Source organism: Falco punctatus, assembly GCF_963210335.1.
Source record: "Falco punctatus genome assembly, chromosome: 3".
Taxonomy (NCBI): domain Eukaryota; kingdom Metazoa; phylum Chordata; class Aves; order Falconiformes; family Falconidae; genus Falco; species Falco punctatus.
This window is the reverse complement of record NC_137582.1, coordinates 24,937,354-24,963,657: the sequence shown is the minus strand read 5'-3', so window position 1 is coordinate 24,963,657 and position 26,304 is coordinate 24,937,354. Positions and strand designations below refer to the sequence as shown.

General features: G+C 41.7%; 1 protein-coding gene across 1 annotated transcript in view; it reads left to right on the top strand.

Annotated features, from left to right (window-relative positions):
• TRHR (thyrotropin releasing hormone receptor) overlaps positions 1–26,262 on the top strand; it is a 35,788-nt gene extending 9,526 nt beyond the window's left edge. Inside the window, exon 2 of the mRNA XM_080381583.1 lies at positions 3,825–26,262. Within this exon, the coding sequence (XP_080237709.1) occupies positions 3,825–4,232 (408 nt within the window). The 3' untranslated portion in view covers positions 4,233–26,262. The remainder of the gene's footprint in view (positions 1–3,824) is intronic.
• The last annotated feature ends 42 nt before the right edge of the window (positions 26,263–26,304 follow it).

Genomic DNA, 26,304 nt, shown 5'->3' with positions numbered 1-26,304 from the left:
ATGGTTGCATGCGGCCAGGAACGCATTCAGTCTCAAGCACTTTTCTATCAATTAAAGTGCACTTGAATTTTGGACTAAAATGGATTTACTGAAAGCCTTTTAATCACATTTTCAATCTGCTTAACTGAGAATAATTTTTGCTTGAAGTATAGGATACACAGTGCACATCCACAAGAAAAGAGCAATCTGTGTATGCTTTCCTTCACCTGAGCAATGAATGAAGTTGCTAGTGCTGCTGCTTTCAGGGAGCTTTGGTGTACAGTTACAGGTAGTAAAAAGCAGGCTGTTAAAATGGTTTGTCCTCTTAGCACTCCACTGACATCAAATAATTAGCCCTCCACCAAATGATGTTATGTTTCATATAAAGTGATTTGAAAAAGAATATGGGCAGTTTACTTAAGCAAATTGGACCAAAATTTCCTCTAAGCTATTTCTGTGCAGTACCATCCATCCCAATGAAGATTTTTGGTGTGGATAAGAAAACAGCTTTGACCTAAATCATTTGTTTAGAAACTGAGTTAATCTCTAAAGGCAAATTCAGGTGTGCAAAAAGTCCAGAACATCCTTACAGCATCTTTGGGCCAGAAACCCTGAGGGGTGCCTGAGCCTGCCGTGGAGTGACAAGCCCCCTGGCCACACTGAGGGTAAAGTGAGCAGTGCCAAAGCATCTTCTAGGGGCTGCTGTCATTTGCACATAGGTTGTGCTCTGAGACAGCTGAGCATGAGAAACCACTGCCTCTGCAGCCAGCTTAGGGACGATTTACCAATGAGCAAACAACTCTGAACTCAGGACGTCGCAGTGGGTCTCAGAAGATCAACCACTACTGTTTAAATGGATCAGGCATCTGAATCTTATGGCAATCTGAATGGCAATAGAGAGCTTGTGCCAGATCTGTGATTTTGGGCAGCTTTGGAAGGAGAAACCACTGCAGCCAGTTTAAAAATTATGGTGAATTTCCTCATTGTGTGCACTGAACGAACCACCAAGATGTGCCATCCATGGCCACATGCTTCCACCTCTCTTCTTGCACTGACAGTAGACTCTGTGGCAGCATATGGCCACGTGAGTTGGATCATTGACCTCAGCAAACCAAAAACAGCTCTGCAGAGAAGTGCTTAGTTTTTGTTTGGACCAGGAGTCTGACCTGACACACACCTTCATGTTCGGGGCCAGTACAAGGAGGGAGGTGAAAGCAGGATTGCTTTTTTAGCTGCAGTCATAGGTTACTTCGGCTTCAGCTCATATAAGGACTAGGAAATCGTGGAATCTGAGAGCTGCAAGACAGTGTCTTACCTGGCATAAAACCTGAAAGTGCAAAGATAACCTCTTAGCATTTTTAAACACATTCAAACCTGCAGACTGAATTGGTCTCAGCTCAGGGGACTTTGTGCTGTGATCATGATATTTTTATCTGGTGCTAAGAGCCGATTGAAATATTTCGTCAAACCACAGCCTCCGTAAGCTGAACACGGCAACAGAACAAGCTAGTGGTGTTAGAAGGAAAATGCACATCGAGCTGCCAGTATACATAAATTCAGCTAATAGTTTGCACACCCTATACATATATGTCTTAAAGGCATATAGGTCACAATCACTTGAAGAATAACAGTATCTTTTTCAATGCTGTAAAATATTTTTCGTGTGACTCTCAAATATCCCCTTCCTGACAGTAAGATCAATTTACTTCTAGTTCAACCCGGGATTCAAGCTGACAGCTGCGCCATTGTGAGTGATTCTCTGAGCAATTGTTCATTAAAGACACGCTCAGAAGAAATGTAAATGGGCCAAGATCAGTAGGTATGATAACAGAGTCCCCTGCTGAGCTTCTGGTAGCAAAGTACTTTGATGCCTGGTTAGACTGTTACCCACTCACCCTCTGAATGCCTGAGCTGCTGCAACACATCTGTCAGTTGGACTCAGTCCCATTGTTAATCCAAGCTCCATAAATGGTTACTTTCTTGCTTTAAATGTGGATTATTTTCCATGATGAATGATTATTCTCAGCTGAATGGATTTGCTCGGTTTGGAGGCACAGGCTGGCTCGAGCTGGAGGGAGGAAAGGTCAGGAGTCCCTGAGCCTTCCTCAGCCAGAGGGTCTCCTCACTCTTTGTAGCCATGCTCACAGGACTGGTCCTTTTGGAGGTGGTTTGGAGATAAGGACAAATCATCCTTTTAACTATCTGAGACATTCACATTTCCATTGTACTCTGTTAGGATGTGTGTTTGTGCACAGCAGACAAGAAAAGAAGTGTCAAGTGAACACAGCTGTAGCGAAAACAAAAGTGAGGGTGAAGGGAGGAGAATTATACAATAAAATTGTAGCTTTGAATACGTGCATTTAAAAATAGACAAAGATATATCAGTTTGTAAAGTAACTTTGCTCTTCATCCCATTCTTTTTCATAGTATCTATAACAAAAACAACAAATTGGGTTATATGTATATGTGTCTTTCTAGGTAGCTGGAAGAAAATACATCCCTTAGGCAATGAGATGGCAGGCTTTCTATATAGGGAGAGATCAGAAAACGAGAATTATACACTATCCTATAACTTCAAACTAAAAAAACACACTTAAAAACTAGCATGTATTTATAAGTGATTTTAGTGGAGTTATCTGTCTGTCCTCCTGGAAACAACTAAAACTGTTACCGATCTACTTATGTCTTTTCTGCAAGAAATTATAACCCATACAGCTAGAATGGATTCTGTGGTTAGAGGAGTTGCTGTTTCATTGAAGCATAACTTCATTTCAGGTGCACAGAAAAAAGAAATAAAGCAAAGGTAAAAAGAAGTTCTTGAATCTGTCAATAGGCAAAACAGTTTTATGCCAAGAAGAAAGGCAAATAGTAAAAAAACCACACAATCAAGAGGAGCAGTTGTAGCTCACCAAAATCAGTGCCAATGCTTTCCAGTTCATTTACACGCAGTTAACCAAGTCACCTCCTGACTTACATGAGACCATGGCACTGTACTATCCCACTGTCACCTCTCACTGTACTTTCTACCTTATTTATGAACATCTTTCAAACTTGCTTTGATGTAGAGAGTAGGGAATACCATATATACTTGAATTAAATTATTTACAAGAGAAAGACTCTCTTCACAGTAGGTTTTTTTCCTGATTTTTTAATTATTTCTTGTTCCCTTCATTTCAGCTGTCCTGGGTATCTCCAGAGGTTGTTTTTTAGTTTCTTCAAAACAAATTTACACAATAGATGGAAGTTCTTATAATAATCAAGCTTTACTGATAATCCCTTTTTTCCCTGGCTCTGTAAACTGTAATGGACATTTCAGGGTAAACATCAAATAATGAAGATCTAATTAAACATTGAGGATTTGGGGAATAGAAATAAATTTAAATATTTTTTTTCATTATTTTTGGATTTTGGAAATTCATTTAGAGGGCTGTTAAAGCAGATAATCTAAGCAGGCTTCAGATTCATTGCTCATCAGACTATATTAGTCTAAAGGAGAAAATGTAATGTGGTTGGAAAAAATGTCTTTAGACCTCTGTTTTTTTCCATTTGAATCAACAACTTTTTCCAGCTTGATAAGCTGCAAAGTCTAAGGTGTACAATTAGCTTACTGGGATGTCACCTGGCAAATGTCATTTAACAAAAACTAGGAGGAATTGGGAGACAGGTCTTTTGTCCTTCTTACTGTAGCAAAACCTTTCTGAATGAAACATTGATCAGAAATTCTCAGCTGGAGAAAGTCTGTTCATAGTTTTGCTTTGGCCCTAGAGATGTAGGAATGCACATGTTCCTTCTAAGATGAGCACTAACCTTCTGCCCCTCTTCCATCTGCCTCTGTGTTCCCCCAGGTTACCAAGATGCTGGCTATCGTCGTGGTTCTATTTGCATTTCTATGGATGCCCTACCGCACATTGGTGGTGGTCAATTCCTTTCTCTCCAGCCCCTTCCAAGAAAACTGGTTCCTGCTATTTTGCAGAATCTGTATTTATTTGAATAGTGCCATCAATCCTGTAATATACAATCTGATGTCCCAGAAATTCAGAGCAGCCTTCAGGAAACTCTGCAATTGCCAGCAGAAAGGGGAGAAGAAACCGGCCAGTTACAGTGTGGCCCTCAGTTATAACATCGTCAAAGAGTCTGATCACTTCAGCACTGAGCTGGAAGACATTACTGTCACCAACACCTACCTGTCCTCTGCAAAGCTGTCCCTTGGTGATACATGTTTGTCATCTGAGGTAACAGTAAATACATTTTGATATTTGGTGTAGAGTCCTCATGAAGCAGAGCATGTTCAAGTTCACAGGGCTGTGCTGTGCCAGCTGTCAGTTGGGGCAGCCCAGCCAAGGACCAGAGAAGGCTGGCAGTGACAGATGGTGCCACCAAACAGGGCACGGCGTGGAGGGAGACCTGCCTGGCTCTGGCAAGTGATGCTCTCAAAGAGCCTTGTGCCGAGCAGGATGTGACTGGGAGGATCCGGCGTACAGGGAAGGATGAGGAGAAACATATAGGTTAAGCCTTACTCCCTGAGGAGCGAGTACAATGTTAAAGCATCAGAGAATGGTGCTCGGGCACGGTGCCTGACATGTCTGGCTGGAGGGTGGGCATTGGTGTCTGGGCTCAGTGATCCCTCGGGCGCATGCCCTGGCTGCCTGAAGGAGGGCAATGCTCACCCCTTGGCTCCAGCTTGGGGTTAACTAGCCCAGTGCCACCGTGCAGCTGGTGCCAAGAGAAGATGCGCATCTTCCCCACACCCGCACTCTGGTCCTGAGAGTGCTGAAAGCCGCATCCAATTCTCTTCCACCTGATATCCCCATGTGCAGGACATCTCTTTCACTCTTCTACACGATGATGCATGTTAGTATTTTCACAATGCTTTTTTACACAATACCACTTAAATGCTGTTCATAAGCCTGCATACCTTAGATCTTACAATATAGATGATCCACAGAGAGGGTTTTTTTCATTTCCTTTTGCAGATGATATGAGAATGAAAAATATTTCTTTCTCATTTTGCTTCTTCTTTCCTGATTTTCAGGCTTGAGGCCCACCTTGTTCTGAGTACGCAACTGTATAGAACCTTTGGATGCTCTGTTCCCACCAACCTGTATGAAATGTGAAGGCATTTCTGCTCACGGAATTGCATATATCCCTACACACCTCTCTGCATCCTACAAGAAAATGCAGCCTCTTTGGGAGGGAAAAGAATATACTACTGAGTCTCACTGAACAAAGCACCTAACATTAAGGAGGTGAGCTGGCTTCAGCAGAATACCCAAATCCTTCGTCTCATGTACTGGCCAAAGAGTGGTCTGCGCTCTTAGAAAGAACAAGGCTGCCCAGGACGTCTCCACCTACAGATGCAGAGCGGGGCAGTGGGTGATGCTCCCAATGAAGGTGAGGGGCAAGGAGAGACGCTGACCTCCTGCGTGGCTGCGCTGGGCAGCACCAGCAAGCCCTGTCTGACAGCAGCCAGAACTGCTGCTGATTACAGTAATTACCCAACATTGACTCCCTCATCACACAGCAGCGCAAATCTAATTGCAACATCATAACCTGCTTCAATAGGCAGATATCTGATGGCAAAGAGCATGAAATCTTTTTTTTTTCCTTTTTTTTTTTGTTTTTTTACCTTGAACAGCATGAAATAAGAAGACCATTTAATGAATATTATTCATTCAGGGAATAAACAAATTTAAAAGTCAGTAGGAAGTTTTAAAAAGAATCTTACTTTTTCAACAAGCTACTTTATAGATGTACCTCTTTAAATATAAGTCTCGGCTAATAATGAATCCTGTCGGAACTTGACAGGTATTGGATAGTACTGGACAGGCTTTTACTAGCTAATTTTATCTTGGTTCAATAGCAATTGTGTCTCAGACTGCTACAGGGGGCTTATAGCTTCAGTATCTAAAATGCCTAGAGAAGAGAGGAAAATTCAGTGAAAAATGACACTTTTTTCATTTTTCATCTCAAAAGTTATGCATTAGAATACCTCAGGACATAAAAAGTGTTGTTGGAAGAGATCACAATGGCGTCTCACTTGCCAGCATAGCCGCTTGCACGCTCTTCCTGCATGGGCCAGTGACAAGCAGTCTGAGGCCATGATCTCCTTGATGTAGCTGCAGTCAAAACATACAGTACCACTTTGGCTTTTCTCTAGACCAGCTCGTGTTCTTGCTAGAATTGTATTTTCCTGTTCCTGTGCAACATTAACAGAAACTCAGGAAGATGCCTGCGTATTCTTGTTTGTTATCAATATGTTGCACATCTTTTGTACATGACCTTTTAAAAGCTGCAAAAACCCTAATTGTTCTAGTAAAAAACCTGTCCAGTGTGGGATGAAAGAGGTAGCCTCACTAGCATTGTAAGGCTTCCCCGTCTGGTTTTCCCTTACATATACAGCTGCTTCCCTGATTCCGACCACTTTCAGTTACAATCATCCATATTTGAAAACTTGGAGAGAATTAAAAATACCCCGATAGGCCTCAGATTTAAATTTCTATGTGAACCCATGTCTGCTGCATCCAAAAGCCTTCATTCAACGTTCTCTGGATGGCGAGGAGGAAGCAAACATTCTGTATCCTGCTCCATCCGCATGCTTGCTTTAGCTCCTGTTTTAACCTTGCAGAGCTCCACAAGTCCTTTCTAGCCTGGCAGGATGATGGCAGGGCATGGAGGGGACCAACAGCAGCAGTTTTTTAAACCAGTGGTTACAGACACGACAAACCTCCTCCAGAAAGCCCTTTCTATCTTCTATTTCCATCAGCACTTGCCTTCTCATTTTGGCAAGCAGGAGCAAGACCACAGGGGTATCCTGCTTCTTGAGACCTTTTTCCCCCAGATTAGGGGGAGTCAGTATCAAACCCAGGCAGAACACCGTACCTGTGGGCATTTCCAGGGGCAGGCTGTACGCTGGAGCCTGCCCCACGGAGCGCAGGAGCTGGCAGAGCTTTGGCTGGAGCAGAGCCAGCCGCTGAACCCATGCAGGCTGTGTCACAACATTTCCTAGATCCTCTGCATTGGGGTTCTTACTTACTGGGGGACCTGAGGCCTGCTGGCTTGCCTGCCCAGGTGGCAAAGGCTCTGGCAGTGGGGTCTGTTTCTGTGCAGGAGCTCCATCACTGTGGGGCCTGTTTCTGTGTGGATGCTCCATCACCGTGGGGCCTGTTTCTGTGTGGATGCTTCATCACTGTGGGGTCTTTCTCTGTGGATGCTCCATCACCGTGGCGTCTGAACACCCACACAACTGGTAGGGGGATGTCCAGCCTCTTCTGCTTTTAAAATAATAAGGAAAAAATTAAATGGCAGGGTAAGTCACATGTCAGCCAAGCAGGCAAAGCTGACCAGGGCTCAAGAGTCACAAGAGAAGAATACCAATGTTATTCTAGAGTTAGTACCTGGCAATCATATCTCTTAAGTACAGCACTATGGCAGTGATGTACACTTTGAACAAACCTTTCCTTTGTAGAACTTGACGTGAAATTACAGAGTTCTATGGCATTTTACTGCTCACACATGCTTAAAGCTGTGGTTTGCCACTATAAGGGGAAGTCAAGGAGAAGTACCACAACCTGTGTAACGTTTCTTCCAAAGTAACTGTCACAGTAAAATGAAATTATCTGGGAAATCTTACACAGGCATTTATATTTACTTAGCCAAGAGGCTTATTCAAAGTAAAAGCAAGTTCCTGTATCTGATTGAGCAAAGCCTCTGTCTGCAGCCAGCCAGCACCGCTCACAGCTGATCAAAGCAGATCCCTGGGTCAATGATGGAGGGAGAGGGTGCAGAGGTGGCTGCTGGTGGGGCCAGCACCTGGAAATCCTTTCGCTCTTCACACGCTGTTATTAGCTAGGCATCTGCCCAGTGCTTTTGAACCAGGACTCACCATCCAGACTTTCCAAACAGGTGCCAGTACTAGGTCCTTCTCTTGCTTAAAAAGCAAGCAGACCTCCAGAACAAGCAGCAGGCAGAGAGAGGGCATACCACGGAAAGCTGGTTATACTGTCAGGTGCACAACTGGCTGGGCTAAGAACTGAGCTAGGTATTTGTGTAGAAACAGTAACACAGACTTACACTTTTATCTTAACCCGTTTCAGAGTACAGACTGGATTACAACTTTCATAGACTGACAATATCAGTAGTAAATTCTCTCCTTCATTTGTCTTTTTGCTCAAAAAGTAACCTTCTGCTTTCTTAGCCTTTTTTTTCAGATGCTAAGGTGAAGCATTTAAGCCCATATTCTTAGTGAGGTTTCATCAGTGGCTAAAATCTATGTCAGTGATTTTGTATGCACCATCACTTGGAATAAGAAATGAGAAGGAATTATTTCATTCTAACACTTATTTGTGCAAACAAAAATGATTATGCATGCAAAACTGTGTGCACAAAGGCAATATCTAAAATTGCAGATTTTAACTTAAGATGTGATTTTAACTCACAGTGTGCAGTGGCTATGTCTTTATAGATGTTGTTCATTAACTCCATGCTAATTTTATAGTGGTTCCTTCAGCTAACACTAGGAAACTTTGCTAGATATCTTGCTAATGTGATTTTAGATCTATTTCTATGTTTGCTCTTTGGTTTATAAAAGCAAGCAACCTTTCTTCTTGTACCTGTATGCTTTAGATTAGATATGTGGGCATGTATTTATTGAAAAATGTGTTTGATTTTAAATTTATTAATGCTGACAAATTTTTTTGCTAGAAGTGAAAGTGACTGGATGTCAACTACCGCAGCAGTGTAACTATCTTTATATACTTATTTTGTGGATAACAAATCCCTTTGCAACATTTAGTTTGAAAGAATTGTCTGATTGGTAGCAATATTGAAACTCATGTCTATATCATCATCTAATGGTTTTGATGTAAGAGACTGCATTCTTTTTGCATTTTTATTTGGAACTTTATCCAGCATGTAACAGAAGAGATGCTGCTGTAACATCTGGCTTTTGGAGCTACACTGCTTCTCCTGTGAAATACTGAGATGCTGGAAGTTCCAGTGTTGGTAAATTGTGCGGCTGAGAAAGGTTAAGTGTATTATTGAAAACACACTTTAGCTCAAATTAGTGCATGAGCTCTTTGAGGTCAGAGTTAAGGACATATCAAGCAGCTCCAATGTATTGTGAAGTGGGTTATGAAGCTCCTGTGGAGGTGAATGGCACATGTCAAATGATAAAGCTCTCACTAACTTCCCTTCAAAACCAATTGTCCAGTATCACAGACTGAAGGATCCTACTCCAGGAGATGCTGCCGTAGCTCCCCTATGACACAGTGAATGCTCAGATCAGTCACTTGACCTTTGGAAGCAGACAAATATTTCTTGGCTGTTTTTTAAAAAGCTGTCCTAAAAAAAATCCCAGATCTGAGCATTGTCGCTGTGGAAAGAAACATATTCTTTCAAGAATGTGCAAAGCTAAATTGTTCTTTCAACAATGCTGCACATGCTTATTTATTTCTCCACTATTATATGAATTCTACTGTATAAAGTTGAGGTTTTGTTACAAATTGCAGTGAAATGTCAAAATGATCTTCCAGTATTTTATTATCTCTTCAGACAGAACTCTTTATTTGCTGTTATGTTCAATAAGAGATTGTTTTCTCCTGATTCTTTCACTACTACTGGGGTACACTGATACAGCAAATGCCGGTGAATTCATTCAGCCAGAGTAGTTGGGATCCCAGAATTCCTTAAATTGGGAGCTGAATCCTGGAAAATTGATTTCACACAAACTATTCAAGAGCAGCTGGTTTAGAAGGAGTTTATTTTACACCTACCCAAAGTAATCCTGATCTTATTCTGTCACTGCATGTGGTTTATAAATCACTTTATTAAGAAGATTGTGAAATTCTTCAGAGAAATGTACTGCTGATAAATGTAGTCCTTTTAAAATTAAGAATATTTTTTGTTCAAAAGAAGCATTTTGTAATTATTTCATGCATGCTACTGTGGAGATTAATTTCTGATGGTCTTTTGTCGCTACTTTAATAAAATGTTAAGCAAGATAATTACACTGCAACTTTAATTTTTTAACAACCACTTGAATACATACCTTTTGCCTTGCTGTCCATGGCAATGGACAGATAATGTAACATCATTATCCTTTGTCATCTGTAGGAGAATGAGCATCCTAAAAAAACAAGCTTTGTTTCCTGAAGGAAGAGCAGTTTGCCTGTAGTCTAGCAGTTGCAGTGCTTAAATCGGAAGGGATTCATGTGAATCCTTGTCCCTGCTACAAAAATTATTTATGCATTTTGTATTGGACAGCATTAAACAAAACAAAAAACAAAAAACAACAAAACAACAAAAAATACAAAAAACAAAAACCAAAAAAACAAAACCAAAACCAAAACAAACAAACAAAAAAAGAAAACCAAATAAATAATTAAAAAAAAAGAGGAGGAAAGAAGTCATCTTGTGAGTAGGGGTGGAGACCAGGAGCCACTTTGTTCTTTGGCCTCCAGGATCAGTTTAGCTGGTTCCCCTACCTGATGGTTTCTGCCTTGCTTTTCTGGTGATGTCAGTCACTTGCACTTGGAGTCACCCTCTGGAGGACAAGTGGAAGTACTTGGTCTCCTCTGCTTTCCTCCAGGTAATGCAAAGGAAACTCACTCTTCTGGGGAGCAGGCTGAATTCCCTAGAGGCTAGGCTAAAGCCAGATGCAGGTCTCTCATTTCTTGGGTACATGCTCGTCACTAGTACTAAAGACAGATGGCTCATTCTGTCAAACCTTGCTGACTTTTGTGAATTCCAGGTAGTAGGTTTCTTAATCTTTTCACTTGGTATCCTACTCAAGTTGTCTATATGGGGATGAGTAACCCCATACATTAGTAGATGGTGGGGGCTGACCTGCTGGAGAGCAGCTCTGCAGGTATGAAGCACTGTGGATCCTGGGGAACAAGCTGACCATGAGGCAGCAATCAGCCTTTGCAGCAAAGAAGGCTACAAACCTCCTGGGCTGCACTAGACAGAGGATTGCCAGCGGGTCAAGGAACATGATCCTTCCCCTCTGCTCAACACTGTAGAGACATATCTGGGATACTATGTCTAGCACTGCACTCCTCAGTATGAGACAGGCATGGACATACTGGGGTGAGCCCAGTGAAGGTCCACAGAGATGAAGAAGGAACTGGAGCATCTGACATACAAGGAGACACTGAGAGAGCTGGAATTGTTCAACCTGGAGAAGTGGGGGATCTCACCAGCATGTATAAATACCTGATGGGAGAGAAACTGGACCCTCTTCTCGGTGGTGCTCAGGGACAGGGCAAGAGGCAACGGGCACAAATCAAAACACAGCAAATGCCACTTAAACGTTAGAAAAAAACTTTTACTGTGAGAGTGGTCAAACACTGGAGCAGATTTCCCAGAGACATTGTCAGGTCAAGCTTAAGTTCCTCTCTACAAACCTCACTCTTGGAGCCTTTCCTAGCAGCAATAGATCGTATCAGCTGAGTGGTTTTCTGCTCCCATTCAGATGGACTTTGTTACTTGGTGAAGATGCATAATTGTCCTATTCCTCGCATTATATTGCATTTCTCTCTCTTTTATTGCACGTTCAAGTGGTAATTTTTCTAATTGTTTTCAGACATTTTGTGATGTTTACCATACATGCACTTTTACTATGATTTGATGTATAAACCTAAACAGTCAGGAAAAAGGTATTTGGTAAATTTTGTTAGTATTGAAGGCGTAACTATTTGTGCTACTTTCAATTTCCCATTTATTGCCACTTTTTTACATAAATCTACATTGGCTTTTTTCTGACAGCTGCTTCAGTTTTATTTCAGTATCAGATGTCGTTATAATTTTGAGTAAGAGGGAAATATCACAATATTTGATATCATAGCTTGACATACTAATCTGAGGTGGAATTCTTCTGAGCAGAAGACCTAGAAGTAAACTTCACACTGCCATAACAAATTTCTCTGGATTGACCACAAAGATGAACTGAATCCCTAATGCATCACATATGCCCTGTACAGCTGATGGTGCACCATGGTGGATTGACCCCAGCCAGCAGCTAAGCTGGTGAGCTAAGCAGCTCACTTACTCCCCACCCCACAACCCCAGTAGGATGGGAGAGAGGATATAAAGACCAAAAGCAAGAAAACTTGCAGGCTGAGATAAAGACAATTTAATAGGTGAAGGAAAGAGTAGGGGGAAACTAAGCGATGAAAAGGCAGTCACTCCCCACCTCCCACAAGAAGAACGGTGCACAGCCGATATCCAAGCAATAGCCACCTTGGAAGCCAAAAACTTCAACCTCTTCTCTACTACTTGTCTTTACTCCTGGGCATGATTACATGGTATGGGATATCCCTTTGGACAATTCAGGTCAGTTCTCCCGGCTGTATCCCCCTCTCAGCCTCCTGCCCACCCTGGCCTACTTGCTATGGGGATAGAGCTGGAAACAGAGAAAGGCTCAGCGCTGTGGGAGCACTGCTCAGCACCAGACAGCATACTGGTCTGTTGCTAACACTGTTTTAGCCACAAATACAAAACACAGTACCATATGGGCGGCTATGGAGAAGCATCCCAGCCATCCCTCCATCCCAGCCATAACTCCATCCCAGCCAGACCCAATTAACGCATTTAAATAGTTATTATTTTGGTAAGTAGGTGTGTTTAGTGCTACAGGACAAAACCAGATTTAGCGCCATATGAGAAGGTGTTATTCAGAGGGTAGGCAACCCTGCCAAGCTCCTGGGCAAGTCTGCTGTGGATGAACACGGCCTGTGCAGACACATCTCCAGGGAAATTTGTTGCTTATAGTAGAACCAGCATCAGAAATGTCTGACATTGATTCACTGGAAATAAACAGTGAATTTTATTTTACGTTTATGAACATGAAATTCATAAACATGAAATGGGGGAATTTCTCCCAAAGGAGCAACTACCAGATGCAAGCTGAGTCCTGTGCAGTTTTATACAAAGTAGCTGGTGGAGGGAAGAAACTCCACTGTGAAAATGCTCAGACATCCCCCACTGATCACACTCACTGGGGGCCTGATCAGCCCACCGGCCTCACCAAAGGAATGTTGGGCTCCCTGGGACAGCCAGTGTCCTCTAACTGTGACCAGGCCACCTGGCTGCATCTCCATGCGGAATCTCAGGGCTCCCAGATAGTCCTGCTCAGCCATGGCCACCCTTGTACCCTTCTAGGCTCAGATGACCCACTGGGGCTGGGTCATGAGTCCTCATGGTGCATTGAGCCCCCTCCCACTACTACACTCAACCTCAGCTATGTGAATCCTTATTTCTAGCTATCTTTTCACCTCTCCAGCCATCACTCATAATTAAAGTCCTTAAGACTTATAATTAGGTATGTGCCTATGTGCACACAGGTAAGCTCCTCAATCACAACCCCTCCTTCACAGTTCTTGTCCAAAAGGACAAGCAGCTAAATATTATTGAATTAATACTTAATTAATTGATTAATTAGATATTATTATAACATTGTAACAGTTAGCTAATGCCGAGAACTGATTTATTTGGGGAATGACTGTTTTAGCTATTCTAAAATGTAGTTTACCCACATAGTATGCCTGGAGCACTGGTATAGTCGGTCCATGGCAGGGCAGAACAGTGTTGAAGTGTTGTTTTTCAAAACACTGAGGATGGTACATCCCGAAACAAGGAAGAACTCTCTGGGGAGGAAAGACTTGTCTGTTTTAATGTCTGACAGGTTCTACTGATGTTCCTGTTCATCTTGCATGGCATCCACTGTCACTCTGGAGAAAAAGAGCTTGAAACAGGATGTAAAAATCTTGTTGTAATTCTAATTCTTATAGACCAAAATGGTTTGCAATGCACATCAGCAGACTGAGAAGCTGAAGGAGTTTTTGGCCCACTTGCTTTCAAAACAGCTGAGTCATTCAAGAGGACAAGGAATAATCAGCAAAACTAAACTACATGTAGCAAGAATCCATTTGGGAACGATCTTTGATGGAAGATGGAGGAAAGAATAATTTTGGCCACATTTTTTGTTGTCACATAATTAGTGTGTGTTTGTTAGGCGAAGCTGTCATATCAGAAGCATAACATTTTGCCAAGTACTCAAGATTCTTTAAAAAGAGCATACACAGACCCGGTATGCTGGAGGTGGAAGGGTGGGGATAAAGAAAAAGTAAGAAGAGGTTGTACAATGAGATATGAACTGGGATGGAGCAGCCTGTGCCTGCCGGAGTACACCATATCGTTCATGTATCTTCTCGCTCTCACTGCGTTCACTTTCTCTGAACTCCTGACACTTTGCTGGGCATGTGGCTCATTTTCAGCCAACTTTTCTGAGCACAAAAGGCATTTCACCTTTGCCTCTCTACATATTATTTCCAGGGACACATAAAGTGGAGCATTTAACAGTGTTCCATGACAGAATGTCATTGCAAGCTCTGAGCATGGAAAATATCCAGAGAACAAAAGAGTACCCAAAACAGTTTTAGAGGAATGTTCACTTTTGCATCAGTGCAAATACCTTCAAGGGATTTTTTTTTCCAAGCATGTATCAAGCTAAATAATAATTTTCTTCTACTTCAAAGTAGAAGTAAATAATTGTTAGCTGCATTCCACAGACGCAGCACCTCTTCCTTGCCCAAACTGTGTCCCAGCCATGGGATCCTGGGTGCTGTCCCACCCAAGACCCTGTATCAATGCTGGTAGGAGGTGTGTTGGGTGTTGGGGAGAAGTACCATCTGGGATGGGGGACAGATGTGGGCACCGGCCACTTGCCTGTGCTCTCCCCAACCCATTCCCCTCTGCCAGGAGGCAGAGGTGGGGCAGTCAGAGGGAAGCTGTGGGGCACATGGGGCAGGAGGGAAAGCACTGTGGTGGGCCCCAGCAAGAGAGGGGATCTGTAGAGCAATCCTGTAACAGAGGTGCTGGAGGAAGGAGTGTTGTAAGAGGGTAGGCTGAGGAGAGGAAAACTCAGGGACAGGACAGTGTGCGGAGCAGGACCTGACTGTGAAGACCAAGGTGGAGGTAGAGTAGGGAGCTGGGAGAAAAGGGCTTTTCTGTACTAGTAGAGGAGTGTCAGGAAGAGACACTGGAACTCCATTACCCACATCACTGAACTGTTAGAGCTGTTTGGGTGGGTAGTAGGTAGCACCATCCCAAACCATCCCCTGATGGGCTTCAGGAGCAAATATGGCCCAGGGCTTTTCCAATAGATACTCTGAGAGCATCTGTCTTGTTTGAGAGGACTCCCAGGACATGGGCTACTCAATGGCACAAGCACAGCCAAAGAAGCAGAAAGGGCATGCTACATTGTGAAATGGGTGGGATACAGAGAGAAGACAGAAGGCTGCAATCCTCCAAAAGCTCTGTCAACCCTCCCTAGCTTTTTCACTTCAGCTTTCCCCACGAGCACCTGCCCAGAACTGACTCTGCCACTCCAGCAGAAGCCAGATTTGCAGCCACCAGTCCTGAGGTCAAAGCTGGTTGCTTGAACTTGCAGCTTTGGGGGCCTGGGAGAGAGGCATTCAGTGTTCCTGGGCTTCAAGAAGCTTTGGGAAGGAGCTTCTACCTGTACAGGGTTTTACAGACGTGGGCACAGTAATGCTGTTTCTCATAGTCATTCTGATGAGCAAATCCATTAGGCTGGAAATGAACTTAATGCACAAATAACATCTGACCACCTTGTCATGATGAGTATCTGATATAGATTTGTTACCTTGCCTTGGCGAAGCCTCTTAAACCCTGTCCCAGATCATCTGGAAAACTGGAGTTCATAGTCAGCTTGCAGGGTTTGTGGTGCATTCTGAGAAACATAGCAGAACACTCAGATTACCAGGTTTTTCCATGGAATTTCTCCTTTTATGTACAAACAGGTCATGTACTGGTTCCATGAGAGACTCACAAAGCACAAAATATAAATGATGTTATTTCCTTTTTGTGTTGCTTTCTTTGCTCCTAGTACCATTCTGCTGCTCTGCTGGAAATGGCCAGTGTTAGGAAAATGCTGCTGGAGGGAACAACTGGGAGGACATCAGTACAAAGAAAGGCAAGTAAAGAATATCAACAGCAATGAGATTCACTCATGGTCACCAAATCTACCATGAAAACAAAAGAGTGTATGATGAGACCTCCAGTTCTCTCCATTGAAACATGAGCAGAACTTCAGAAAGAGAAGTTGTTCTAGGTATCAAATAATGTCCTCTTTGACTTCATTTTTTTAAAAATGCATTTTCCTTTGTTTTTAATGAAATTTGAGAAGTCAGTTAATACAAATGATATGATTTTTAAACCATTCATGGGATGATGAGACAGATTCAAGCTCATTCAGAGGCAGCACTTGCAGATAACAAAAGATATACACTTTATCACCACTAATACGAAAGTGGTGAATCATTAGACATTTGTGATTAAGATACAGAGATAAAGAAAATGGGGGAAAAAGAAAAGAGAAGGAAGTGTCATCCTTTTGGAACTAAATCCAACATATTTGTCCTGGCTAGTTTAAGTCCAGTGTAAGTTAACATGTTTTCTTCTGAAAGATGTTAACAGCTAGAAATGGAAGGAAAATTATTAGCCAAACCTTAGTTTTCTGATTTGTGGTTGTTTGGTTTTGTTTTGGGTTTTTTTTGTTTTGTTTTTTGTTTTTTTTTATGACTGATAATAATTCAATAGTTGTCACAAACCACAAAAAACAGAAATGACAAAAATGTTCCTTCTCTTAGGCCAGCAGCTGCCACCCACAGACTTTCTGAGTAATCATCTACATCACGAATATTTGCAGGTAAATATGCTTAGGCTTCGGCCATATCCCAGTTATGAGCTCCTGTATGAAATACTGATTTCTGGTGCTACTGCAGCTGTTTCTCTATCCCGTAACAGAACCGTTTGGCCTCTGTGAATTATTTTGTAGGCTTCCACTGTGATTTCAAGTAAAACTGAATTCTGTATTCTTACCTGCTTCTCAGGGGAATGAATGATGGTCAGACACTTAGCAGAAAGCATGAGACAACCATGCTTCTAAATTGGGACCATGGAGTGAGCTCAGGTAGTAAGACTGTATTTTTCTAAATTACAAACTGGAGTTTAATTTCCCCAATGATATGACATTCTGGAGTGTCAGGCTGAAGTTCAATACAGGCTACTGCTTATTTTGACTTCTTAAATTAATTACTTTGCTGTTAAGGAAAACTGTTCTGCAGGTGACAATTGCATGTAGTGAACAGTAGTGAATTAAGCAGCAGCTCGGCACGGGCACTGTTCTGCTGCCATTGACACTGTTAAGCTGTTGTACCATCTCTGGAGCACCCCTAGCCTCATGGCAAGTAACACTCTCACAGGGAAAGGGCAGGACTTAGCCTGGCCTGGCAATATTCCTGATAAGCACATTGGGTGTTACCATCTTCTTTGCAAGGGTAAGAGAATTTATACAGCTTGGGCACGGACCATGTGGTGCCTGTTGGGTCTGAAACTAATAAACAGATGGTGGTCTAGTTTCAATGTAAGCATAGGCACAGCCATTCTACCTCATGGGAACTAAATTACTTTACTATCTTTTATTTATGATTCCTCTTCTCCAAAGGCAATAAATTCTCCTTTTTACCCAACCTCCATAATAAAACTAAACTCATATCAGTTGTTCTCTGCCCACAGTTTGGTCCTCCACACCCAGATCTGAAATTGGACTTCTGTACTAGAAAGCTTGTCTGTTTTCTTGAATGATAGTAGATTGACTAATAAAAGATATTATGTCTCACTAAAAAATATCATTCTGCCATTATAAACAAGAAGAAAATAAACTTTACTATAGTATGGAATTATATTTTTCATAGGATAAGTGTTTAATACTGTTTGCAGATAGTGCTGTTCACCAGAAGCTAATAAAAGGACAAGAGAAGTGAGTAGTACAATGCAAAGAAAGACAACTGAACATGGTTAAAAAAACACTATGGGAGGAATAAATGCCATCTAATTATGCCAGTAACTAATTACAGATTTGCAAGTACCTTTCTCAAAGATTCCAAGTTTGTGCTGAAGTGCTGTCAAGATCCTTCCTACCACCAAATTCATCAAACACAAGCATAGGCTTGGTGATCTCTGAGCTTAAAAGCTTTGCAGAACAGCATTGGCTAATGAATGAGCATTCTCTTTTTAAATAAGAAAGTACATATAAGCAATCTCATTTCAGTGAGATGAATCACCTTCCCTTTGCACCCTGTAGGTTAAGCTCACAACTCCAATTGCTGCCTCCAACCCAAAAAGCCTACCACTGGTGTTCTGTGTTCCACCAAGGAAACCCAGCACAACTCCTCCCTGACCACGCAGACAGCGCTTGAGACCATGACCTCTGCCTGAGACCCCTCACTGCACAAGGGACCATCACCACCACCTACACGGAGACAGCGCCTTTGTAGAGAACCCATCCCCCTTCCTCCCACTTACCCATGCCAGTTGCTATGAGTACGCTGCAGCACACCTGGATAAAAGGGGAGTTGTGATGGTAGCACCATTAATTAATACCATTAATGGTAGCACCATTTATCAAATGCCTATAGCAAACAATAGATAAATTCTATCTTTTGTTAAAATGTTAAACTAAATCTGGAACAGGGGGGTATTTTCTGCTTTTCCCCAGAAATAAGACATTGCAGACTTTCCAAGCCTGATGGGATCTGAGTCCTAAACACTAATGTCATTGTGGGGACAACCATCGCAGTGCAAGAAGACACTGAGATGAATTCTCTCTTCCCATTTCTAGAGAACTATCAGAAGTCAGATTTTTCTGATTATGGTTTTAGCAAAAACACTGAAATTCTGTCAGCATTTCAGAAATCTGATCTCTAATACTGCCAGAAGCAGCACGTCTATGTGAATGTATTAGATACACAGTGGGGAATAACAAACTGCATCAAAAAATATCTCAAATGGGAAATAAATTCTTTTAGTTCCTTCTATTTCAGTACTCAAAAGGCACTCTTTGAAGTCATATCCCTCAGTAAACACAAGTGAACAGACTGAATATATAGGAAAGCTGCCATCAGCGAGGCAGCTAAATGCAAATGTATAATGTGTATCTTGTAAGGGTAAAGTCTAAACCCTATGTTTATTAACAATGGGTTTAATTAACATATATTGAAATCCATAAGAGAAATAAACAACAAGTAACCTCTGAGCTCTGCAACAGGGATTCCACCTCCAGATCTCTGAGTGAAGATGTTTTTTCCTTTAGTCTCTTGTCAGGTTTTCTTTTTTCCCATTCTTTTTCCCCCAAACAATGCTACCTAATGCATCCTTTCCCTTTTGCTCTAGGCCATTTATTATGCCCTAACTGTGCTGTTCAAGCTGCAAATGCCATTTGATGGTTTGCAGCTGGAAGTCGGACTTTGATTTCTGACTTTGATTGTTTTTCTCCGTTCACAAAGTTCAAATAGTGAAACTCTTTGAGCACATAAAAACTAGCACAAGCCCCAGCAAGACAAGGGTCCCTTCTGCTCTCCAGAACATCTCTCCGTTGTGAAGCTGCTGTTTGGAGAGACTGACTTTGTATAAGGCTTACTCTTAGCAGGTAGATGTCTTTGGTAAATCTTATGCCTCGTTTTCGTGGAAGATCCTACCTTCTTGATTTTGTCAGCAGTAAGGACATTGCAGGGGCATTATCCCACGGCGTGTGCTCTCTACCACTACGGTTGTAAGAATCAGTGAGTCTTCATGGGAACCTCCCTGCAAAAAAAGTCTTTGAACATTTGTTTCCATGAGTGCCGCTTCTTTCTCTGCTGTTTTATATTCTGGTTATCGCCATCTCTGAGCAGCTCCTGATTTTGCCTCCACTTATTGCTACAGCACAGGCAGCAAGAGGCTGAAGCTGTGTCCATGACAAGGGCACTCAGCACGTTGACCACCAGACAGGCAGGCGGCTTGCTGCATCCTCCCATGACCCCAAACTGTAGCTGGTGGCAGGAGGAGGGCCGTGGCGTTGGGCCTCTTCCCCACACCACCATGCCCCTTGCCGCATGCCGCAGGGCTGGCTCTGCCCACCGGGCACAGCCGTGGGACTCCAGGGTGGGGAAGCCGGGGGAGCCCAGCCTTTGCAAACACTCTGAAGAAAACTCAGAGGATTGTGCTGATGTCAAATGAGGCAGTTGTATTTGCATGCAAATTCTTCTTGCAGTTGAACTTTTCAGTCTTAGTGCCTTTCGTTATGTCCAACCCAAAAATTTCTCCCAGTTTGTACATTCATTTTCAGGAAAGTTTCCAATACTTAAGGAGTCTGCGTAGAGTACTTATTTATATCCTGGCTTTTATTTCACTTATTTTCTTCAGTGGTTCATTTGTTGTTTCCCCAATTATGTGGCTGGAACAGGCCAAGGTGTGAATTGCAAAGCCTATGGCTAATCAACAGGTGCTTTGCATTAACAGGGACCGTGTCTTTATAAGGTTTGAGTACTTGAAGTTTGCAAAGCTCCTTTGGGAAAGGGGTAAGAGGAATGCTGGTTGTCAGTGCAGCTACCCCTACTGCTTATTTTCCCCAGCAGCAGGTCTGTAAAAGAGAAACAGGTATTGTGGGGGAGAGGGGGGAATTTTCCAGCTAAATTATAACTCACTGTAAAGGTCAAAATGATGTGTTATTGTGTCACCTTTTACAGAATGACTAAGGGATTTAAAGCCTAATTTTTGTGATATGAAGAGAGACTGTCACATGAATCATTCCATGACAGCATGACTAGGAGTTGTACCCACCTAATCCATCGTTGCTTCAGAATGTCATTTTTCATAGCCTCTCATTTGAGGAAATTAACTGACAATTAATTGAAAATTAGAGTCATGTTTTGCTGATTAGGAATGGAAGGGAAAGGCAAAAGCGCCTTCTGCTTCTACATCTGTTACCATCAATTCCATCAATAAATAGAAATAGATCAAGAATTGGTTTGAGATTTTCTGAGTTTTGGAACTTGGTTGAAAGATACAGTATTAATTACTTAAGCATAGACCAATTATTCCTACAACTGATCCAGCTGGTATTAGAAACAAAAGCAAGCAGTAACAGGTTTGTGTACCATAGCATTTACTTTTCAGGACGGGTAGTTTCAGAAATGCAAGGGATTGGAGCAAGGGAAACAAGACTGCACTGTGCTGTCTCTCCTTTAATAATATCATGTGAAATCAGAGGATAAATCTTGATAGGAAATATTTTTACTCTGAATCAAGAACATGGTTCAGAACTTGCAAACTTAGTCCCAGGAAATGAGTCTCTGGACCTAGCTCCCCAAGGCTTTAAAGATACCAGAGTCCAGCAAAATATGCACCACTTCCAGCTCCCTTTCACTCCCTTCAGCTGCCGCTGCTTCTGTAATAGCTCAGCGTGAGGACTGGTCAGGGAGCATCTTTGATTATACACAGACTGTTTCTATTGCAGACTCTTTCGCAGCAGCTAAACAGCAGATGTGTTCTGAGCAAAACATCTGAAGAGTTCAGAAACCGCTTTCTGCAAGTAACACGTTTTAGCATCCCAAAAATGTAAAATATCAAAATTAATTGAAAATTTAGAGTTGTTATTACATCTGCAATGTCATATCCTGTACTTGCCTTTAAGTGCAGTGCAGTGGTGAATTCTCCCAGACAGCTAAACAGATGTAGCTAGGGAGTGAGCATTAGACCTGGTAGTAGGTGGTTTTAGCCCCAAGACCTAAAAGCATTACTCACTACTAAAGAATAACTCCCAGTGAGTAATAAAGTAAGGAAATTACTACCTGGTTGGCGAAAGTACTTGCAGTAGTTCCGTGTTTTGTGACAATGCTGAGGAAAGGGATATTGTGTACTTGACACTAGACTTTGTATGCTAATTGCACCTCACAGCTACATTGAGAAAAAACTGGTTTATTTCAGATTTGATTCTATGTGCAACTTTCAGTGCTTATTGAAAGCTGTGGTGGGTAAAGACCTGCGAGTAGCTCAGTGCTGTAACTTAATGTTAGTGCTTTGATAAGTAAGTATTTTTCTTTAAGTAGAATGAAAAAGAAAGGTGATGGATATAAAGAACATATCACTCATTTGGAACCACCTTTTGGCACTGCAAGCACTGCGGATGCAATAGTGCTATATTAAGTCTTACATATTATGCATGAAATTCATTCAGTTCATCTTTCTTGCCTGTCTTCTCCTCCTGAGGTACTTGAACTTTTCCCAGCTGTGGTGATTGTTCTGGTTTAACCCTGTCTGGCAACCAGGCCCCACGCAGTTGCTTGCTCATTCCCCTCACAGTGGGGAGAGTAAAAGTGAGAAAACGCAAGGGTTGAGAAAAAGACAGTTTAACAGCAAATGCTGCTGCATGCAAGCAAAGCAAGCCAAGGAATTCATATGGTATGGAATATCCCTGTGGCTAGTTGGGGTCAGCTGTCCTGGCCATGTCCCTTCCCAGTTCCCCATGCCCCTCCAGCCCTCTTGCTGGCAGGGCCTGAGAAATGGAAAAGTCCTTGACTTAGAATAAACATCACCAAGCAACAACCCAAACCGTCAGTGTGCTATATTAGCATTGCTCTTGCACCAAATCCCAAACACAGCACTGCACCAGCTAGGCACTTACAGGTGACAAGCTTGTTCCATTATATGGAGCCGTGCAGCAGAGACACTGAAGCACTGGTTGAGCCTTGCCTTCCAGTAAGAAGTCTCTCAGAGAAGCTATGCTACCAAAAAAGGCATAGTTTAATGGGGTGGACCTTAGTCCTGATGGACACTTAGATAGGATATCCAAGGACTCACTTGCATGTTTCTGCTGGACTAGGAGCCTGGCACGTGGAGTTGCACAGGTTTCCCTGCTGCATCCCAGGATGGAGAAGCTGAGAGGCTCAAGCTGGCCCAACAGAACTTTGTGAAGAAGGACTAACTTCTGGAAACTGCAAAGGATTTCTGCAGTTTAATCAATTTAAAAATAGAGTAGACTGAAGCTGTCAACTACAGGAGCACCTTCCCAGTGATAGAGGAGCATAACCTGTTGGTAATGTGAGGAGGTAAGGAGGAGTCCCAGACACGTCTCAATTTTGCTCTGACACAAGGGCTTTTATGAAGGAAACAATAAGCCTTGACTTTTCTAGTGTTTTTCAGACAGAAAGAACCAGAAGCTTCAAAAGGTAAAGACCTAGCCTTCTTTTCACTAGGTAAAAATGAAGACGCCAATGATAATGTTGTTAAATGTTCAGTTTTTTCAATTAATTTTTATAACCCTCTAAGTACATAAGAAACAAAAGGAAACATTATGGAGAGTCAAAATATCCACTCTGAATGAGTGACAGCTCACTTTTGTGAGGTACTGATAATGTGTAGCCTTGCTGAGGAAGGTTTGGGATGATTTTGCTTCTTAGTAAATCATATCAACTTTCAGAAGCTGGGAAGACATTAGGTTTTTAATTGCAACTGACACTGACTCTAGGACAAATCAAGTTTATCATAACAGTGTGACAACGTGATCTTGATTCCACAGCTGTTGAAGGTGTACCCTATGACATGTTCAAAGGAATCATAACTCTAATGAAACCATTGCCAACAACAATTGCTTATGTTTCTTCAGTGGATTGTTTCATGTATTTTCTAGATGACGGGTTGATATTTATGCTCAAAACTCTAGGGCTAGTTACATAGGAAAAGTGAGTCTTTCCTAAATTCATAGTACATCTGAAGATTCAGAGCAAACTGAAGATTGCTTTAAGTTTAAAACTATTTTTTCAAGCAGTTAATAGTCTTGAGACTTGATTTAGCCTCTTTGGTGAAAAGGCCAGATATTCCATGCATGTCTCTGGCTGGAAGTGAAAGTTTTGTGTGAAATTCTCATCATGTCTCCACATGTGTTCAGAAAGCTCTGCTAGGATTTCCAGGTCAGTGAAGTAAAGGGACAGATAAGAAGGTGTTCACCTGTAATTTAGGTAGGCTGAAGACTACATTCAACGGGACTGACATACTTCCTTCTAGCTGCAGAAAACTCTCAATCAAAAACAATAAATTATTTGACTATGTGGAACATTAAATGATTTCAAAGAATGGTTCAGGTCAAAGCCAAATCTTAAGATTTAGTAGCCAGAACTACCCTACTTGTAATAGTGCTGTGTAGGAGTGACATTAACTAGACAGGTATCGCAACCACTTTCCTAATGAAGGCAGCGTTTGCAGTAGTATTCTGACAATTAATGTCAATAGGCACAAGATTTCATCCCCAGTGTTTAGCTGTTTGTCAGTTATTTGTTTACTTTCTTGTCCTTTCCTTTTTTCATGATTCTTGCCTTTTTATGCTAAAGTAAAATGCTTTTTAACCACATAATATCATGGTATTTAATTAAATATAATTATGACCTGTATTGTCCTTCATTTGTCATCCCCTTGGTAGCCTCATCTTGGATGAAAGTGTAGATTCAAAGACAGCCTCATTGATCCTGGGGTGAGACACTGAACTCCCTGAGCAAGGAGGTATGTCGTGTTTTGCTGTAGGCAGCAGAATACTGTAGAGAGGTGACTAATACTAAGTAGGGAAGGTACCCGTCTCATTTACAGTGTTTGCAAAGGAAACACAAGGTGATGTGAGGGATCCCAAACTGCCCCTGAGCAGTCATGGAGCTCAGATCTCAGATCCTCCCACGGAAAACCAGAAGCCTGTGTTCAATAGGCAGAGTCCAACCTGTATTCTAAACAAAAATCTCTAACTGAATCTGAAATTTTGAAGGGCCTTAATGGAGGCAGGTCTCAGCAGCACTGAATGCCAACCAGAATTTCTGGTGTAATTTCTAGAACTTCTGCAATTATGGTGAGGGTGCCTATAACAAAAGCAAAAACTATTGTAGCTTTCTCCACAATTGAGTGAACATATTTAATTCTCTGTGATGTTGTCTCAAATGTGCCAGAGCACATCAGGTCTCTTGAGAAGACGAAACAAGCTTTCATCTCTGTCATTTTCAAATCCAGGTTTTGCCTTTTTTTTTGTTTGTTTTTTAGGTTTTTTGGTTTTAGTTTTACTGCAAATATAATCTTTCTGTATTAGAACTAGGAACTCTTCCTAACTAGATGAGTACACAAAGCTGCAAAATGCTTGTGCTTGGGTGACTAATCAGAGCTGCACACTGTTTAGTTCTTTAGAGCTAGACATGCTTTCCTGTTCAGCTGAATAATTTAAGATGAATGTTTTCCTGGTGAAAATTAGGTACTCGGGGCCTAACTTACAAAATATTTAAGTATTAGCAGCTTGAAAACTCTGTCAAGCAAGACAGGAAGAAGTAAAGAGTCCCATAAGTATCTAGGCTTTGAATTAGGATTTGTTTTCCCCTATCAGAATTTTAGTTTTTTAAAGTAATCAGAGTTTGGGGGAAGATGTCTTTTAAACTGTGGCTGTGCTTCTCAGAGATTCTGTCTGTTTCAGCCAGGCAAGACGGATAGATAGAGTTAGAAAAAATAAATCCGTACTGTCAGGTGCACCTGCTTTAGTCACAGTAAATAGCAGAGTAATTGAGGGCTTGGTAATTTTTAACAATGTCTGGTACTTGTGGAGTGCTCTTCAATTCTGAGCCTTTTGGAAAAATAATTTGTCACCATTGGGAGTCAGGTATTAAGATTATGCTATAGACTGGGCTCTGAAAGTGGCTTCCTTTTAGAGTCTGAGCATATGTGACTCCAGAGTGATCTCCCTCTGATTCTTCAGGTTTAAGTACAAGAATTTTGATTTACATGTTCAGATCCAAAAGTCAAGTGAGATTTAAAGTCAGAAGTAGATACCCAAAATGTTTGACTCCCAAGACTACACAGGGAAATTTATTTATACAGCTGCCATTTAACATTTCCATGTGATCTAAACTTCATAAGCTGCATGGAGTCAAATCATACCAGGGTACAGTGCTAAAATACCCAAACGGGTAGCAAATGCCATTCAGATACAGTAGTTACAGGTAGGTTCTTTTGGCAGAATTGCATGTAGACTAATGCGGATAGCACATCATAGATATACCTATGGAACATTCAGTTCTAGAACTGGTGGTTTGAAGTTATCTTGGCTATCTACACCTGGCATTTGTCTCCATGTTGACATAAACACAGGAATTTAAACAAAAAACTATTTATTTCAGAATTATAGGAGATGATCTGTGTTTTCTTACCCTAGTGCAATACTAGTCCCTTATCCCCTTGCTATTTGTAGTATGTTGAGGTTGAAAAAATTTCCAAATCAGTTTGCTGATTCAGGAAATTAAACAGTATCAGCTCCTGCTACTTCTCTGCCTGTTAATTGAACTGCAACTGCAACCATAGATGCCTGCAATTTTGTCTTCAACTCTGCATATGAGGTGTCCTCATTTAACTATTAACTATTTAACTTATAACTTATAACTTATAAGTTATAACTTATTAACTTAT